Source organism: Dryobates pubescens, chromosome 16 (genome assembly GCF_014839835.1).
Source record: "Dryobates pubescens isolate bDryPub1 chromosome 16, bDryPub1.pri, whole genome shotgun sequence".
Classification (NCBI taxonomy): domain Eukaryota; kingdom Metazoa; phylum Chordata; class Aves; order Piciformes; family Picidae; genus Dryobates; species Dryobates pubescens.
Window position 1 is genome coordinate 2110657 of NC_071627.1, and position 20737 is coordinate 2131393.

General features: G+C 41.7%; 1 protein-coding gene and 1 non-coding gene across 2 annotated transcripts in view; one reads left to right on the top strand and one right to left on the bottom strand.

The window, feature by feature from the left end:
* Window positions 1-20737, bottom strand: part of HAAO (3-hydroxyanthranilate 3,4-dioxygenase) — a 78003-nt gene that overhangs the window by 19702 nt on the left and 37564 nt on the right. The window contains exons 2-4 of the mRNA XM_009905394.2: window positions 12195-12300; window positions 9829-9907; window positions 1197-1280 (exon numbers count right to left, since the gene is read on the bottom strand). Coding sequence (XP_009903696.1) covers window positions 1197-1280; window positions 9829-9907; window positions 12195-12274 — 243 coding nt within the window. The 5' untranslated portion in view covers window positions 12275-12300. The remainder of the gene's footprint in view (window positions 1-1196; window positions 1281-9828; window positions 9908-12194; window positions 12301-20737) is intronic.
* On the top strand, window positions 18580-18674 carry TRNAI-UAU (transfer RNA isoleucine (anticodon UAU)). Its single transcript has 2 exons — window positions 18580-18617; window positions 18639-18674. It is a non-coding gene; the product is annotated as a tRNA-Ile (tRNA).

A 20737-nucleotide genomic window follows, 5' to 3' on the forward strand; every position in this document is an offset into this window, starting at 1 on the left:
GTGAGCAATATTCCCGACCAAATACCCAGAACCTGTAAGTAAATTCCTAAATTTTGTATGTATTTTGGGGTGGGATTTTTCTTGGATGAATAAAGAATTATCTTTTTATCATTTTTGTCTCAAATATTAATTGTTAATAACCATGACACACTACTATAAAGAAAAGCAACTGAGCACAGCTGGATACATCTTATCCATAAATCACTCCTTTAAAGATGTTCTTTTGTTGTGATAGTTGTGAAGTCTTAGCTGTGAGGACTAAAGATTGCTGAAAATCTCTTAATTTTCTGAGTTCTAACCAGTCTGCTTAATGGCATGTTAGGATAAGTGGGTAGTATGTATCTAACAAGGTGTAAATAAAAGAATGATGCACCTGAATGCACATGGCAGACTCCATGACATGCAGGGGAAGAAGACCTCTCAGTATATTCCTGACTATCTGAATGAGTATCCTAAACATTCAGAGTGACTTTTATCTGTTGTTGAAGTAATGAAATGTTGAACACAGGTGTGATGGTTTAACCCACGCACATTCACAAACACTTGGCTGAGCCCAGTCAGCGAAGCAAGTGAAGCTGTATTTTGCAAGCAATAATGGAATGCAACGAATATATGCAAAATACACAGTATTTACAATATTATACAACTATGTACAAAAGGAAAACAGCACAGAAAATCGTCCTTGCGTAGGAGGATTCCTCCTTGCCTCCCCCCAACCTCTCCCATCCCTTTTTCCTGTGGTTAATTAGAAGAGAAAAGGAAAGATTTTAGAGGGATTTTTAGTTAGCTCAGAGCATTGTTAAGAAGTTAGTTCTGCTTATCTGAAGGTCATAGATAACTCCCTTGCAATGCAGACATGCCACAAGAAAGAGACAGAGTGAGAGCAGAATGTAAGATTGTAAAACTACATCCCACTCATCCACCAATAACATTGATTTAGAGTTATCACTCCTGTTTTCCTTTTTACAGCAACGGTAGCTACTAGCTTAAAGGCACAGCCTAAACTGTCACAACAGGATGTTGGAGTTTGCTGTCCATTCCACAGAATTCACTACACTGCATCCCAGATTTCCTTATTATTTTTTTTTTCATGTTGATGCCCTATCTGCCCATCAGGAACAAATTGTATAAATACTTTGCAAAATAGTCACTTAAAATACCCATGTAAAACTAGAACAGAAAAACAGCTGTTTTACCTCTCCTTCTTGGATGACAATGTCTTTTTGTTTCCCATTTTCAATTATCTTCAAACACATATTTCCTTTAATCTGATAAAAAAGCTGAAGGAATAGGAAAAACAAACAAAACAAATATTAAGGGCACTACTCCAAAACATTCTGTCCTTCACATTCTGCATATACAGGATACATGTATACTTTCACACATCCAATCCATACATCAAATCTGTAATTGCAAATATTGACAAATGTTTGGGTTTTTTTTCCTAACAATTGTCTTGGGATAAAAGGGAGCAAGACAGGCTAACTCCTCAAAGTAGTTAAAAAAACTCCACACAGGATCGAATAGGAATACAGAATATTACTGGAAGTCTAATTGGAAGTGCTATTCATAAACTACAATTCTACAGTGCAAAGCATAGCAAAGCAAAAGAGATCCATAGGCCACAGTCATCTACGAACCTATTTACTCCAAAGCTTCTACAAACCTCCACCAAAACCAGGACAAACATCCCAGGCTGGAACACCCACCTGCATAGTATGCCTCACTGCACCCCCATTACTGAACTCTCTGTGATGCAGCAATGGGCCCCTGCCAGGCTGCTCCAGGCCCAGCTCCCATGCATAGCAAGATAGGGAGCCAGCCCGGAAGGGTGAGAGAGAGGGAAAAGGGGGGGAAAAGGGGAAAGAGAAGCTGCTGAGATTGACTCTGCAGCCAGTTTTATATTGGAGATGCAGGGCATTATGGGAATGAAATAACATAATTTCCTGTGTCCACCTACTGTGTTGGAGACTCTAGCCTCTTACAAAACTTCACTGTGGTTTCTTAAAGATGCCCATGTCTCAAACCATGACAACAATAAATAACAACAGACTTCCAGCTTTTGTTGCTTTTGAAAATCACACAGAATCAACCAGGCTGGAAGAGACCTCCAAGATCATCAAGTCCAACCAGTCACTCAACCCTAAGTAGACCATGGCACCAAGGGCCTCATCCAGCCTTTTCTTAAACAGCTCCAGTGATGGTGACTCTACCACCTCTCTGGGCAGCACATTCCAATGGCAAATAACTCTTTCTGTGAAGAACTTCTAAGATCAAGCCTAAACTTCCCCTGGCATAGCTTGAGACTGTGTCCTCTTGTTCTTTTGCTGGTTGCCTGGGAGAAGAGACCAACTCCCACCTGGCTACAAGCTCCCTTCAGGTCTACCCTGAGCCTCCTCTTCTCTAGGCTAAATGTTACTAAATACTATTTCCAACACCTTGCATACCTTTGGCAATCTACCTAAGAGATCTGTAACTGCTTATAGAGCTGTTCTGTGAACACAGTGGAATTCCATTGTGCTGTCTTTACTCCTGGGGATTCCTCTTCATAGGGCTGAGATGCTAGGGTCCAGACATCCATTAATTACACTGTATATAAAACTTACTTTCAGATGTAGCAGGGCTTTCACTATTACCTTCAGTCAAATTAAATGTCACTTTTCCAAATAAACTCCATGTATGTATGCACAGGTTTTGTTGGTATGGTTTTGTTTTTTTTTCCATTTTCAGCAGAGAGTTCTCACTGAGGAGTAATTGCCCATTTGGAAGTTGTTCTGCTTTATTTCTGTGGATACCCTCAAAGACCAGTAACAGCTGCTCTGCTTCCTACTGCATAGCCAAAAGGATGACATTTGAAGCGTGTATAAGAACAGAACCACCGAACCCATAACTCTGTCTTCAGTAACCTTTCCACAGCTCTGTTTTCAGAGAAGCTTTAGGGGGAGCTCTGAGATGCTCAGACCTAGCCTCATGTTGCATGGCAGAACTGTGCTATAATCTTTAAGGTCTCCCTATGACCTGGAAAAATGGGCACATTTTCCCTCTTTCTATACAATATGGAGCAATAATACTTCAAGAAGTCACTTTTACTTTTCTGCTACTCTCTGCCAAGATTCTATATGCTTTCTGTGTTGTTGGCCATGTCTACAAAGCAAACATTTATTCACATAATCGCTAGTGCATCTGAATTAAAAGTTCTAATGAAAATTTTACTTATATTAAGTAATTACAGTTTTAGTAAAATGCAAAGTAAATAGGGGAAAGAAGTATCCACTGATGTATCTAAAAAAAAATAAACCAACCCTTCCCCATCTTTAGAAAGGCTTAATCATTTTAAAAAATCAGGATTATTCCCAAAAGACTTTTGAAATATTAATACATGTGCCTGAAAAATTCAGTAAACGCTTCTATGAACATAAGAAAGAACAAAGATGCTGCCAAGTGAATAAACCAATTGGGAGAGCCGAAGATGTGCTGGAAATTAGCAGATGCTGAGAGTTCTTATACGAGTGAAAAGTTCACCTTGTGCCAAAGACATAACAAGTAGCGCCAGGCTACTTTCCCTCCTTGCACTCCCAGTGAGCTTTTCCTGTAATTTCCTTTGGTCATTCACTGCAGTAGCCCTCGTTACAGAGCATATAGGGCAGGGCTGTCTGTTAATTGTATAACATAAAGTGATTTGAGTGGGGAAATGATCTCTCCTTCATTTCAAGGAAGACTCATCTAAGACCATTAAGATCGTGATGGATTATCACTCAGGCCATTAGCCATGGGGTACTGGTAATGCTGAAACTGAAAGACCTTTTTTGAAATGCTGAGCTTTGGAATGTTATTGTCCTTCCAACTACTGAGGGAGCTATTACTGAACACATGCATAGGACATATAGATGAGGGAAAGGACAACAGAGGCTGAGTTTTATTCTGTTTGTGACCATGAATCATGCAGGTAAGCAAACTTTCTGGTAATGAAACAATGGAAAGGGGAAAGGGGCCATCCAGTTCAGTAGCTGAGCATCACAGTCATAAGAAAAGATTCTGAACACTAAAATTTGAATTAATAGGGAAGGAGGGATGAGGTGAGCTACACATTGTCAATAAAACTTGTTTTTCTGACTGAATTTAAATAGTACCTTTCACTGTAAATTATGGCCTGTTCTTCAAAACTTTTCTTGTAAAATACCTAAGTGGTTCAGTCCTATATAGATCATCTGATGCAACTATGACTAATACAAGTGGCAGTAATTACTGAATCTACTGCTGTGCTTACATTATACCTTGAACATTTAGCAAGAAAACTGTCAACTGTTTAATATCAGTGAGTTACAATTCATGCCCATTTCACAGGACAGTTTGGCAATACAGCAATATACTGCCTTTTTGCCCACCCCTTCCCCCCCCCCCCACCCCCATTTATTATTTTAATCTGATGAAGCTTTGCCTTCTGGGCAAACCTAACCTTTTCCTACCTTCTGGGAAAATCCAGACTTTTACCTTGTTTCCTGCTTGCTATGTTGCATCTTCCATTGAAAAATCATTTACATTTTTTCGTAACATTGTCTAATATAATAATTAAAATTGCAATTACACCTACAAAAACTAAACTGAATGCCTCTTAAGACAGAGTTTGGTTTACTTTTCCTTAAATTCTCTTTACTGCAGGAGAATTACACTCTCCTTAGTCTGCTTCATCCTTTTTGATCATGCTTCAAACCTGACAGTATTGTATAAAGCTGCTATGAAAGGCAGCACTGACCACTGCTGAATCACTGTCAATTCTTGGAAGATGTATTTTGTTCAGTTATGGAGATACATGAAAAAATAAAATAGGCATTTTTAGAGACAATAGGTGGAGATGCAGAGAGGTGAAAGTTCACTGTTCCCATTAGTGGAAACACTGAAGCTGCTTGTCTTGATAAATATTCATTTCAACAGAGTCGTAGAACGGGTAGATACTGCCTCAAAAAGAATGATAACAATCCCACCACAGTAATGTGGTGAGAGCTGTAATGCTTCTTCATCCAGGTGTGTGTATCCTAGCAATTAAAGAAGGAAGTACATACATGGGAAATGATACAGTATTTCTAATAGGCTTTGTATAGGCCAATTAAAACCCAAATCATTTTTATGTACAGCAATCTATGTAGTTTAATCCAGAACCACAGTTAATATCAAACTTTCCTAGATGCCCAGAGCTCTGTGAGGGCTTTTGCAGCTGAGAGTTTCTTTACAGTCTTCTGGAGCAACCTACAATTTGCAATGCACAAAGTAGTATTGACTACTTTGGCAATGCTTGGCAACTTCTGGGATTGGGCTCTGACTTGGCATATCTGGCTTGTATTGCTTGTCAGATTGCTAAATACTAAATTAATTTGCAGAGCAAATCAAATTCTGATGTGGAAGTAGAGCCTGGGTGTTCCCCAGACTTCAGTGGTGACTGATCGATCTGAGAATAGAGAAACAATTTTCTGTGTCTCTCATCACAAGGTTTTTCAGCTATCAGAAGTCTGGAAGGCAAACAGATGAGTAAATAAAACTATGCTGTGGAGGGGGTTGATATTTTGGTTTGGTTTGGGTTTTTTGTTTGTTTGTTTTTTTTCCCTCTGTTCGTTTACATGTGAAACCTGAATGCTAGCCAAAACTCATCCCAACACTTTCATGCAGCAAACTTGTTTCTGGAGACATAATCTCTGATGCAAAAGGATCATTGCTTTGTAACAGGACCTTTGTTTCTTTTAACATATTCAAAGAGTTTGCATGAGACAAATGGGGTGTGTGTGACACACATGACAACAGATTTAAAAAGTCATTATTATAACATAGTGATAAAGTCACACCAAAGACTGTGAACAGTTTCTCTCTTGTGAGCTGCAGCTTCATTTGGTTCTTTATAAAACCTGTCCAATGAAAAACAATGTCTCAGGTATGGGGAAATACTTCTGTGCAGAAGGATGACAAGTAAGTAGTGCATGGGAAATTAAGAAGGAAGAACAGTACACAGCTGCCTGAACATGAGCCAGCAGTGTGCCCAAGTGGCCAAGAAGGCCAATGGCATCCTGGCATGCATCAGGAATAGAGTGGTCAGCAGGAGCAGGGAAGTCATTCTGCCCCTGTATTCCACACTGCTTAGGCCACACCTTGAGTCCTGTGTCCAGTTCTGGGCCCTTCAGTTTAAGAAGGACATTGAGACACTTGAACGTGTCCAGAGAAGGGCAATGAGGCTGGGGAGAGGCCTCGAGCACAAGCCCTATGAGGAGAGGCTGAGGGAGCTGAGGTTGCTTAGCCTGGAGAAGAGGAGGCTCAGGGGAGACCTTCTTGCTGTCTACAACTACCTGAAGGGAGGTTGTAGCCAGGTGGGGGTTGCTCTCTTCTCCCAGGCAAGCAGCACCAGAACAAGAGGACACAGTCTCAAGCTGCACCAGGGGAAGTTTAGGCTCGAGGTGAGAAGTAAGTTCTTCACTGAGAGAGTTGTTAGCCATTGGAATATGTTGCCCAGGGAGGTGGTGGAGTCACCATCCCTGGAGGTGTTCAAGAGGGGATTGGACGTGGCACTTGGTGCCATGGTTTAGTCATGAGGTCTGTGGTGACAGATTGGACTTAGTGATCTTTGAGGTCTCTTCCAACCTTAGTGATTCTGTGTGATTCTGTATAGAGAAAACTAAGAAGTAAGAAAACATTGAGTTACATATTTATTCAATTCTTGCTTGTTGAGGATAGGAAAAAAATTGTGCAAGACTGTGATATAAGACTCCTATATATTAAGGAGACAGTCCCAAAAAGCACTGACAGTCCAGATCACGTCTCTGTTTTGCATGTATTTAGGCAGAACTGTGTCACCAGAACTGATCTTCCTGATATACCTGCAAAAGGATGCTTCTAAGCCCTTATCTCTTCATGTAAATGCCTTGCTGTTAAGTTGGCAAGTTCCAGCTGTGCCACAGGACACACTATAAACTGTGTCATAACAGGCATCAAATAATGCGTGAACAATCCTATATTTAACTTTTTTTTTTCTTTCAATCTAACACTTCATTGCTGTCAGAATAATTCTAGTAGAATAGCATCACCTTAAAGTTGTGTAAAGGGCCTGTGGGGTTCTCCACTCATGATTTTGCTTCATAACAATATGCCTGGTCTTTCGAATTAGCACTCAGAACTACAAAAGACCTTTTGCCTGCCAAGACAATGAGCTGAAACCAGGTTGTTTGTTTGTTTGGTTTTGTTATGTTTTGGTTTTTTATCCCAAATCTAATTTAGGAATATGGCCTTTTGCTAGTATATTCTCTGTCTCTCAGTTCTTCTGCAGTGAAAAAAAAAAGGATCTAACAAAATTCCCACACTTTTTTTTCTTTTTAATCTGACATATATCTAACATATAACACTTAGCAAAATATCATAACAGCAGTGTACAGGGCTTTCTCAGCAGTCATACTATAGATATGATTGCTCCTTTCCCAGGGATGTAGTCACATTGACAAAAGCACATTCTGCTTTCCCACCTAAGTATCTCTAGAATTTCCTTTTCACAGAATCACACAATGCATCTGGTTGGAAGAGACCTCAAAGATCATCCAGTCCAACCCAGACTGAACAACCCCAGCTCCCTCTTGGGTGAGGGGCCCAGAACTGAACACAATGCTGAAGGTGTGGCCTCTCCAGTGCTAAGTACAGGGGGATGATCCCCTCCCTGTTCCTGTTAGCCACAGTGTTTCTAATACAAGCCAGGATGCCATTTCTTGGCCACCTGGGCACACTGCTGACTCACATTCAGTCAACTGTCAACCAATACTGTACCTTACCATGGGGCTGTTGTGACCTAGGAGGACCTGGAACTTTGGCCTTGTTGAACTTTATACAATTAGCCTTGGCCCACTGTTACAACCTGTCCAGATCCTGTTGTAAAGCTTCCTTGCTCTCTAGCAGAGTGACACAGCCACACAGCTTGCTGTCACGTGTAAACATACTGAGGGTGCACTCAGTCCTCTCATCCAGATCATTCATAAAGATGCTAAAGAGGACGGGCCCCAGGACTGAACCCTGGGGGACACCACTAGTGACTGGTTGCCAGTCAGATTTAGCTCCATTCTCCACTACTCTTTGGACCCGGCCTCGAGTGCACTTATCCAAGCCATGTGCCATGACTTTCTGAAGGTGAATGCTGTGGGAGACAGCATCAATGGCTTTACTAAAGTCCACATGGACAAAGACTGCAGCCCTTCCCTCATCCACTAGGGAGGTCACCTTATTATAGGAGATCAGATTAGGCAGGCAGGATCTGCCTTTCATAAATCCATGCTGACTGGGCCTTATTGCCTGGCTGTCTGCTAAGTGCCATGTCATGGCACTCAGGATGACCTGCTCCGTAACCTTTCCTGGCACTGAGGTCAGACTGACAGGCCTGTAGTTCCCTGGATTATCCTTTTTGGCCCTTCTTGTAGATGGATGTCACGTTTGCTAGCCTCCCATCAAGTAGGACATGTGGTGGATGATAAATTCTTCTGGCTAGCAACTATCACTGCACACAGACTGCCTTGAGACCTGGCTTGCCTCCTTCCCAGCCCATGCAACCTGACAGCATGGTCCTGGATGCTGCCAGAGGTTCCTTCTATGCAGAGAAGGGACATATACAGGTCAGATGGACCTCTGCCTACAGCCATGGGAGAGCTGTGAGACTGTGGTGGCAGCCCAAAGGAAGCAAGGGTCAGTGGTAAGGCAGCATCATAGAATCACTGAATGATAGGGGTTGGAAGGGACCTTTGAAGATCATTGGGTCCAAAGCAGGATCACCTAGGGCAGGTCACAGAGGCTGACTACAAACATCTGCATGACACCATCATAACTGAAAATTAATCAAGGCTGTTGTGAAATATTTGGGTTGGTTTTGTGAGAAATGATTCACTAATCATTTTTTTATTTTTAAAATGATTTCTTGAACTTGACTCACTTTTGCCTTGAATCATGTAGATGCTTAGGCTTGGGTTTCCAATGGTGTGTAACATTTTGCTGTAATTGTGTGAAATTAAATTCCTCTGCTGGGAAGCACGGCAAATTGCACTCCATCCTGAAAGCCTTGCTGAAAGGTGTCTAGTGCCCCCTTTCCCTTAGGGTTCCTCCAGAGACGGTGATACCTTTGATTCAGAAGAGTCCTCAGGCCAAACAAACTATTCCATGCAAAAGGCAGTAAAAAACAGTAGGTGTAAATTGTTACAAGTTTGACATGTTTTGCTCTTGCTTCTCATATTCTGCACTTGGCACAATTGCTGCTCACAACTCAAAGCAAAAGGACAGCTGTTTTTGATGCAGAAGATATGCAGAAAAGGGACTGATTTGAAAAGTATGTGGAGACTCTGACCTTTAATCTTCCAAACCTGAATGAAAGCTGATTTTGATGATATTTTCACAAAGCTCAGAAAAATGTATTTTGAAGCCAAAATATTTAATTTTGATTTTCAAAATTCAAAGTTATTTTGAGCTACAGATCAATGTCCTGCAATAAAATAGCAGTTAAAAAAATTGTATCATTACCTTTCCAAAGCTTTGTTCCAAAATATTGAAATGAGACATTTTGATGTGTCAGAATGCTTTCTCTAGTTTCCTGTTGGAAATTAATTATAGCAAAATAGATCTGACCTCATGTGCCTGTTTCAAAGGAAACATACAGATGGTGTGTGGTTCCTGTGAATGCTTCTGTTTATGTCTTTGAACGGATCTAATACATACAATGGTGCTGAGTCTGGCATTGATAACCTGTAGCTGTACCTTCAAAAGTAGCTGCATTTTCATCATTATTGATCAAGTAAATCAGCAAAACATAAACATCCTACAGGTTACCTCTTCTCCTTCTTCAATATGATAATCCTTCCTTTCATTTGGCCCTCCAACAAACATCACATTTAGTTGATGGCGATGCCTAGAAAAGAGAGTGAGATTTTGAAGGTAACAGCACTCATGATACTCTGTACTTTATGTAAGTGGGTTTTAATTCTTTGGGGACAGTGAGTCAATGAAACAATGCTGAGTGACAAGAAACAATGCTGAGTGACAAGCAACATCCAGAATGAGAACTCAGAAGACCTCTCTGCATCTCTCCACTCTACCACTGCTCTGCCGGGTGACCTGAGGCCAACTACCTCCCTCCTGGTGTTTCAGTGCCTCCAACTATGAAGAGAGGACAACGATAGTTACCAACTGTGGAAAGAGCTTTGAACTGTAAATATAGTGAATGCTACATAAGAGGAAAGACAAAAAAAGGTCTTTTCAACCTGAGCTGATTAGATCAGGATTCTGTAAAATTAAAACACTTTTAAAGGTTAATAAAGGTTAAAATGAACTTCCTTTCCCCTTCTATCCCCTACGCCCTATCCTCCCCCTCCCCTCCTCCCCCCGTTGGTAGAATTACCAACTAACTTCTATTTATGCTGGTTTTGCTAAGGTAGAACAACATTACAGTGGTTTCGTTGGGGCTGTGGTTAATTCAGAAAAGGATATTCAGGTCCTTTGTCTTAATTCTGCCACTTTCAAGAGCCCAGATGAGCACTTCTCTCAGCTGTCACGAAGAACAGCTATCGTATCAATCCACTTACACTAACAAAGAGGTAAGGTAGCAGGGTTTCATTCGCTAAAAATCCCACCTGTAAATCATGCCTGTTAGCTGTGATTCAAAATGTATTCTTAAATTCATGTTGGTATGTGTGTCGAGGTATCATGACCTCTACTTTCAGAAGATTCTGGGTAATGCATGGGCTAACAGGGGATCCTGGTAGGTAGAACCATCAGAGCCACGCTCCCCTGCACCACAGGGAAGAATAATGTGGCTCTGTGTTAGCACCTCAGAATTGAGGTGAAGCTGTTCTGAATAGCTGACCATATATATTTGATCTGCTACTATTATCATGTTTGCCTTTAAGAGTATTTAAATGATAATGAACAACACAGTAGGGAATAGTAAAGCAGAAATAACAAGCAACAGTGACAAATCATTGGCGAAATAGAAGTCCACAGAATTAAATTACCTACAATTCTTAAACTGACTATATTCACCATAGGAAGCTATATACATTATAGCACTTGGCTGCATGCCTGTATCCTAAAATAAGGAATCAAAATCAGAACTGCTTGCACCATGCAGGTTTGTTTTCAAGAATGCACTGTAATTCTTGTGTATTACTGAACACAAGGAAGGGTAGGAAGACCAAACCAATAACAATACAGCTAGAAATTAATGGAATCAATTAAAATCAACCCTGGAGAGTGAAATAAGAGAAAGGCAATCTGTGAGTATTTTGTAACCTAATGTAAAGATGAGTTTGGTTTTTTTTTACAGAAACACATACAGCTTCAGTAATAGTTCAATAACTAAAAGTGGAAATTCTGCTCTAAAAATCACTGTTGCTTAACTTTTTGTTTGACAAATCTACCATTAATTTTGCTACTCTAGGCCTTTAGTTGGGTTTTACATAATAAACAGGCTACTATGGGTTAGTCATTCCTATCATTAAACATTACCTAATGACACCAACAAACTTTTTCAGATATGAAATACCAGCAGGAACTTCAGTACGTTTGTTTGCTACATAAAGCTGTGTGATTAATATAGTTTCATTGCTAAGAAGGAAAATCATAAGGATGGAAAGCTGCCTCTTCAGTCTCCCTACCCTGCCTTCATAGGTTTGGAAATGCCCTGGACACCTGCTTCTTCGGTGCCCCGGCCCCTCTTTTCCTTTCCTCCTTATCTTTCAGTGGTATGTCCCACCAGTTTTGATTTGTCCTGCAGCTTTGGCTCCTCTGCAAAGTTGGAATGGCTCTCAGCAGCTCTAGCAAGTTCCAGGTTCCAGGTTGTAATTTGGTAGCACTAACCTGCTAGCTAAATCTTATTATTTGTGGACGTCATCTCCTCTGATTTCTGTGAATTTATTGTCACAGGGATTGACACAAATTCCCTTAACTCAGTTTAATTGCCTACAAGAAAAATATATCCTGTATTCAAGTTGATCTTTACAGCTTTTGATGAGTTCTTGCAAAACAGATTTCAATCACTTTCTGTTCTTCAAAACAGCAGTCTGACTGGCTGCAGTGTAAGAGCAACTACAGTTCCTTACTAATCTTTACCATATATGCATTTTAGCAGCTTCCTCTTATCACTAGGAACGTAAGAACTGGGTAAAAAATAATAAATAAAAAGGTCTTGATTTACTTACATAAGCTTATTGCACACAGGTGGCAAAAAGGAAGATTTGTTTTCTTCTATCCATTTTCCTACATTTACAAGAAGCTCCATGGTCCACCAGCTATGAAACTCTTGTCAGAGATTCTGGACTTTGTGGAGTGCTCTTTCTTTGTGCAAACTGCGTATGATTCCATCCCCAGAGCTCAGGGGATTGGTTGGTAGAAGAGGTGTCTTCAGGATTTGGTGTCAAAGGGGACAGGTCCATCAGCCAAAGGTTACTTTGTGAAGAGTACTAATGTTCCAGCAGCTTAGCTAATCATTGACCAGTGTTTTTAAAATATATATTTTCATACTGGAGACTGATTCTGTATGCAGGAGATTTCTTATTTCTCTCTACTGGTGTATGTTACCTCCCTACAAACACTGCCTTTTTACACAGACAGTTAACTCAGAGTTAGAAAAGTAGGCAAGACTTGGGTATCCATACCTGTGGTAGTTTTAGGATGCACCTTGAAAATTTTCCACAGATCTTGAACAGCAAGTGGTAGAATGTAAATAAATTACCATTGGATAATGACAAATTCTAAATCATAGAATCATAGAATCAATAAGGTTGGAAAAGACCACAAAGATCATCAAGTCCAACCTGTCACCCAACACCTCATGACTACTAGACCATGGCACCAAGTGCCAATTCCAATCCCCTCTTGAACACCTCCAGGGACAGTGACTCCACCACCTCCCTGGGCAGCACATTCCAATGGCTAAGAACTCTCTCTGTGAAGAACTTTCTCCTCACCTCAAGCCTAAACTTCCCCTGGCACAGCTTGAGACTGTGTCCTCTTGTTCTGGTGCTGGTTGCCTGGGAGAAGAGACCAACCCCCTCCTGGCTACAACCACCCTTCATGTAGTTGTAGACAGCAATAAGGTCTCCTCTAAGCCTCCTCCAGGATAAACAACCCTAGCTCCCTCAGCCTCTCCTTGTAGGGCTTGTGCTTGAGGCCTCTCCCCAGCCTCATTGCCCTTCTCTGGACATGTTCAAGTGTCTCAATAATCCCATTGGACAGGTATCTACCATAAAGTTAAGTTTTGTACACTAACTCACACTCTTTCCAGCTTCCTCGCTCTGGCAGATAAAGTGATGCTCCAACAGGTGTAGCCCCAGGAGGAAACTAGGGCTGCAAATGCATTTGAAGCATTGATGATCAGTGGGTCCTGCAATTCACACCAATTCTCACAGCCAGCTGCCTTCTTCGTTGAGCCGAGTGATCCACTGCTAAGAGTTCATTACATTTCACATTTAGATTGTAGTTTTGCTTGTAAGTACAGCTTCATTTGCTTTCTAACTGAGCTAGTCTGGCAATTTTATGTTGGGAGGTAGTTTCAACCCACCACAATACCCTTCAAGTCTACTATAGAAACAGATTTCAAATTTAAATGCAGCTAGAGAGCAGTTGTTCAAAGTTTAGTTACATATAATGTATTTAAAGTATTTTTATACGTGCATAACTATATACAGATATTTCAGGCTTAGTAATAGAGATCCATTTCCTTTTCATCACCTCCCCTCAATCTTTTTAAGCTGAACATTTGGAGATGTATGTTTGAAGATATTTGGATTCTCTTCCGCCAAATAACAAAGATGTCTCTTGCATTTGTAAGACCGAGAGCATCTGTTCTTAAGCATTCATTGCAATATGATGCACTCTTTGCCAGTGTTGTAGAAGGGCTTGCTGGAGAGCTGAATCTGATTCTGTGATGCCCTTTGGGAAACAGCAGCACATTGTCATCAAATTATCAGGCAAACAAGGAACTAAGAATTACCAGGCATCACAGATGTGTATTTGTCTTTATTCCTCTGCTAGTTTCAGTTCAACATCTACACAATTCCCACAGGATTGCTCACTCTGTTCCCCACTGCAGCCATTTTAAAATAGGAAAATGTATATAAACTCATTTTCAGACTTGAATTACATTAAATGGGTGGTAAACTAAAAACTCCAAGACATTACAAGATCTTAGCACATTTCAATTGCTACATACAGCTTCATCTTCTGATTATACATTGTGCTTAGAGGGTGAATGTGCATGGGTATAAGGTCAGGCTAAGATTTAAAGAGACATACATCCTTCATGGCTTGCATGTACAGCTGCTGGACTGTAGAGTCAGCACACTGGAACAGCATGAATTTGGGAGGTCTTTACCTTATACCATTATTATCTTCCAATCTGAGTTTGCACCAATACCATGTTCTGCTGTATTAGTACAACCACAACGAGACTGGCAATAGTTTCCTCTTAAATAACCCCAATGTAATTATTATTTAACTCTATTACAAAAAGAAGAAAAAACCACCACATTATTTATTTAGTACATGAAAGTCATTAGACTGTTTTTGAACCTACAGACAGGAACCTATCAGTGCTATGACAGGCTACTGACACATTATTTAGCTGCAATGGAAAAGAGATCTGCTATTTTAAATGCACTTTTGTTTAGAGGTTTGTGACCCAGCCTGGCAGGACACTTTATTTTAATGACCACTGTTTGTAAAGCTCTACTTCATCATTAGTAACACGTGCTGCAGAGCAGGACTCCATTTGCTGGGCATGAAAAACAAGGGACTGTACAAAGTCACAGACAGAAAAAACTCACAGATCCTGGAACTGATGGTGCCAGGCCTTATTCACCACAGTATTAGTGTGCCAGTTTAAACTGCAGGGCTGGTCACTGCAACCCCTACTCTAGTCTCTAGTTTCTTCCACTAGGCAGAATACAAGGTACTATTACCTGCGGAGAATACCATCACAGGCTCATAAATCCATTTTGTGGCTATGAAAACCTCACTGAGACCTACTCAGGGCAGGAAAAAAAAGTTTACTTACAGAATTCATCATTAGTATGAAACAGAGGTCATTATCATGAGGTAGCATTTTCTGCAATCTTCTGAAAAGGATTAAAAAAATGCAGCTAATGGTCTCTTCATGCATACAACAGGCACAAGGGAACATTGCTTACGATTTTGTTTCTTTTTGGTTTTTTATTTGTTTGTGGGGGGTGTTTTTGGTTGGTTGGGGGTTTTTGTTTGTGGGTTTTTTTGTTTGTTTGTTTGTTCTAGGAGGAGGGCTAAGAAATAGTTTCAATGACCTGGAAGTACTGGAGCATAAAATCTGATTTCTGTGAAGTGTATTGGAGAGGCGAGGATAAAAGCCAGTGTTGCAGTCTCTGTGCGACTCAAGTAAATACGTACATCTGACTGGGGCCTGGATTTTTCTTACTACTCTGCTTTGCAGTGACTCTTGACATCCGTCAACTCCTGTTCTAGCAGCTGAGATTTCTGCTCTTATTTTCAGCTCAGATCCTTCCCTTTATGCAAAGATAAGGACCCCATTTATCAGTTTCTGCTGCCAGAGAAGCACAAGACTACTGAAGCACAAAACTGCTACACAAAAATAATCCATTGTTTGGATTGAGGGTGCAGGGAAAAGGTAGTAGTGGGAAAAAATGAGTTTAGGACAGCACCTTCTCTATTTCATTACTTACCTCAACCACCGAACCTGTTGCAGACTTAAATTTATTATCTGATGTGCAGCAAGCAGGATATGTTAATGAAAATCACTTACGCTAAATATTGTGTTCCTGGTGATAAGGTAATCAGGTTTGTTGGTAGGGATTTTTACTTGTATTAAATATACTTGGTCATTTTTCTGTTACTCCCCATTTTTTTATTTTACTTTTTCTCCTAAAGAACTGATGATAAAGACCTAGAATGGTTTAAAATCCCTGGCAAGAGGAGATGGAAACATCATAAAGCCAGCAAACATGGATGCTCATGGCTTCACTCTGCCCATTCTACTCTTGAAAGCAAACAGCATTGTGAAAATAGGCTCTTAAGCCTTGGATTTTGTTCGTTTGTTTGGGTTTTTGTCATATTTAGTACTAAGAAGTATTCTGAAAAAATCTTCCCCATCCACTCAAGGACAAAATCCTTTTAGTTTCATGTCAACTTTGCCTTTCTGTCCTAGTGCAGTATAGAGATTGATTTATCTACATTGGTGTTAAAATAACAGAGCTAAGATGAAGGTATTCCTGCTAGCAGCAGCAAGCAAGTAACTTTCTGCAGCATTAGCACGGCTTTGATTTCTGTTTTGCATCTTTCTATTTTTTTTCCCCTAATATTGTACAGAAATGGAAATAGGAAGACAGAAAAATGATTAAATAACCCATTTCATCTGTTTGAACACACTTCCTGGTTTTGGTCAGTTCTGTACTTTTTTGTTCTTTGAAAACAAAGTACTATTTAAGTACTATTAGAAAAAACTCTATTAAAGACCCCATGTAGTTGATGAAAACAAAAATTCAACTCAATAACAAACCTACTACTTAGAAACAAGTAATGCTCCCACAAACTTATTGGTGTAGCCAAATTTCACTGATAAATATACTCATAAATATATTACCAAGGCCTCAGTCTCTGTGAGCACAGAAGTGAATCACATAGCACAATAAAGGAGTTAAAAGATGCCATGAAAACTGTTCGAATCGTTGCCATTATTGCCGTTACCTTTATAGGACAGCTGATTTAAATACAATAGGCAGTGATTACCATCTATATAAAAAGCAAAATTAGACTGAGTCCCCTCTCTTGCATAAGTCTAATGTTAAATCTGCAATAAAGAGCTTGCCTCAGTTTTGATTCTTTCTGAGATGCTTGTAATTGCCAGAAAGACACTTGTTTGGATGAAGGTATGTTCACAGCGATCTTGGTGTGGTAGAGAATAGGTTATTTTCTACTGCAATGACATGCTGCTAAGGATAATGCAGGCAGCTGCTGTGTTCTGGTATGACAACTAAACTTAGAATCATAGAATCAATAAGGTTGGAAAAGACCTCAAAAATCAAGTCCAACCTGTCACCACAGACATCATGACTAACTAAACCATAGCTTCAAGTGCCACTTCCAATCCACTTCTGAACAAGTCCAGAGACAGTGACTCCACCACCTCCCTGGGCAGCACATCCCAATGGGCAACAACTCTGTGAAGACCTTTCTCCTCACCTCCAGCCTAAACTTGCCCTGATGCAGTTTGAGACTGTGTCCTCTTGTTCTGGTGCTGGTTGCCTGGGAGAAGAGACCAACCCCCACCTGGCTACAACCTCCCTTCAGGTAGTTGTAGAGAGGAATAAGGTCTCCCCTGAGCCTCCTCTTCTCCAGGCTAAGCAACCCCAGCTCCCTCAGCCTCTCCTCACAGGGCTGTGCTCCAAACCCCTCCCCCGCTTCGTTGCCCTTCTCTGGACACGTACAAGAGTCTCAATATCCTTCTTAAATTGAGGGGCTCAGAACTGGACACAGTACTCAAGGTGTGGCCTAACCAGTGTGGAGTACCGGGCACAATGAGGTCCCTGCTCCTGCTGGCCACACTGTTCTTGATGCAGGCCAGGATGTGTAATGATGGAAAATTTTTCTAAGAAATGCACTGTCGATTTTCTCTTTTTCTCCATACCAGGCACCTTCCTCAATGGCCAGGTACAGCACTTGCATCTCACTTCACCTATCAATCATATATAAGAATACTCTAAATAATACCCACACTAATTGCACCAACAGCAGAACACGAATTATCCATATGCAATAAACCTCAATATTTTTTGTTATTTCTATTAACTATCATTCCAAAAGTAACATGATTCCTTTTAACGTGCAGCGTGTACATTGAATGGGTTAAGGCACCAAAGTGTGGCTGAGGAACAAGCAGACTGCAGAGTCCTAGAGTGTGCAGCTACTGATACCGTAATAATTTAATTTAGTGGCAGTAACTAGTTGCTCTGCTCTCTGTCTCACACCTGAACAGGTCAGCCGGGTGCTGACCTAGCAGGTAGTGCATTTCCGCAAAGGCCGTGCGGAGGTTTGAGGTCGCACGACCCGCGGCCCGATCCGGGGCCCTTCTGCCTCGTTTCCGGAGTACGGAGCTGCGGAGGCCGCTCTCGCTGACAGCAATGCCCAGGATCAGCGGGGAGGCAGGGGGCTGTCGCGACCCACCCGCCATCTGCAGCCACACTGAGCCCACACCGCGGGCTGCGCAGGGCCGGCCCCGGGCACCGCTGTCGGCCCGACCCGTGCGGCAGGGCCCGCCCGCTTGGCGGCCTGGGCAGGGCTCTCCGTGCCGCCATCGTGCTGCCAAGGCTGCCCGTCAGGGAGACGCGGGTGGGAGGGCTTTTCTCGGGTACTGCGGAAGCTCTCTCTAGATTCCTTTCCGTCCTGCTGTTAAAGAGGGAAACGCGGCCCTGATAGGGTTTTGGGGAGGTCCAGAGTCATTGCTGCTCTGCATTGGATACTCACAGAATTGAAAGGAGTGTGCCCTCGCCGAGGCTCGGCCAGACCTTGATAAAGAGTTCGGCAGGGCTCACTAGCAGGGCTCCAGTGGCGCAATCGGTTAGCGCGCGGTACTTATACAGCAGTACTATAGCCGAGCAATGCCGAGGTTGTGAGTTCGAGCCTCACCTGGAGCACACAGCTTTTTGGATGGAAGAAGGGCTTTTTTGGGACTCGGCTGGTTTCTGGAGGGAGAAAAGTGAAGTTCGCGGAAAGACTGTGTCTGTGGCGTGTGCGTGAGCCCACAGGCGGCCTCCTCTGCAAGCCGGAGCTGCTGGGCGTGTTTAGTGTGCCGGCATGGTGGGGGACAGCTCCTGGTGGTAGGTGGTGCTTGCAGTGGTCCACAGAGGGAACGCTGCGGAAGAGGCGGAGGATTCGTTGTCAAAATTTGCCTGTGCGTGTTTGGTTACGGGGGTATACGGTCACGTATCAGCGCAAGCCGGGTGTGTTCAGAGCGGCTGGTGTGGTATAATGAACGCTCCTTGTATCAGCTGCTGGAGTGAACTTGCAGGAAAGAAAAGTTATTTTATATTCTGTCACTTAATACAGGCTGCAAGTAAATAAAAACCCACTACAACTGAAAGGTAACAAAATGAGCCCCCTTTATCTCCTTCAGCAGTGACAGTCTTTGTTAACTGCTTTTGTAATGCTTTAAACATATGTGCGAGAAGCAGGAAGGAAAATAATTCAAATAATTTCCATTTTCACGATTTGAGATGTCGAGGGCATGGGGAAAGACCAGCTTCCTGAAAGAGGGGGCTGGGGCACCCAGCCTGAATGCTTAGGCTCAGATTTGGAGAACCTGCCTCTGTGTTAACATCTAGGCTGCTGCATGCACAGGGCCATTTTTATCAAAAAGGTCACTGAAACCCTCAAGACCATGCAGCCAAAGGTGCCTGTGTTGCCCAAATTTGTGCATTAGGGTTGGTTCTGCAGGCTTTAACTCCCTGAGGTGCTGCTTTTAGGATTTCAATTGCCTTTTCTTCCCTGTCCTAGTTACCACTTTGTTTCCTCTGAATTTTGCATTGACATAATTGATTTCAGTGATGGCACTGTCGCGCCTGAAGTGCGTGGTGTATCAATATACGGAACTGTAAATCAGCAAGAGAGATCTATAATGTTACCGGAGGGTGAATAAAATTCATCCTTTGCTTGCACTGAGTTTCTAACTTTCTCCATGCAGGAGCACCACATCCCAGTGCTGCAGAGTACAGACTGTACAGGGGAACATTTGCAGAGGTACTGGAAATACTAAAATATTAAAATGCTACTTTTAGGAAACTGGAAATAAAACAAACAAACATACCTACCTACCTAGCAGATTCCATTCCCTGGGCCACAGGTGATAGCTCCTGCACTCCATCACCAAGGAGGAGCTGCTAGTTTTGCATTTGAGATCTTGCTTTGGTGTGCTTGGGGGTGATGGTGCAATTTTTACCACATAAGAGGTGCATGAAGCTGATGTTGTTCATTGTGTGCACAGCTTTTTTGTGACTTGCCTCTGCGGTGCCAGAGAGCAACCAGGTCAGTGAGAGCTGCACAGTGCTGTGGCCTTCTTCACAAGATCTGCTTCATTCCTTTAGTCCTGCTTTGGCTTTTACTTTCACTCCAATATGATTTTTGTCTTGCCTTTGAAAAAAAAAAGAAAAGAAAACCCACCAAAATCACCATGTGAGGTGACACTTGTTTTCATTCCTGCAGCAGAGGCCTTACCTTACCTGATTGGGACCTATGACACCTGAGGGAAACATGTTCTGCTATGAGAATTTCACATGGAAAATCATAATAAATCAGGACAATTAATGAGGATTTAGAAGAAATTCCTGTAGAAGGAAAGGATGTTATTTATTGGAAGTTTTCATAGGTTCAAGTGCAGAGTCTCCTTGGCTGTCACTTGCAACTTTACCCTGAAAATTAGGTGTCTTACAGGCATATGAAAACAAACACTCAAGTGCCTTTTTTCCCTCCCTCTTCTTTATTGGTCCTGAGTTGTTGGTTAAGTCTTCAATGCTAGTTGGCAGTGACTTGTGGAGATATATATATGTGTGTATATATATATATACATGTACATGTACAGACATCTTTACGTCATTGTGGGAGAGGTCCAAATGACCGTGTGAGAGAGAATCTTTTCTAAATCCTTGTTACACACAGTTAATGTATTTAGGAAACTGAGTGATGCAAAGTGCCAGCTATACTA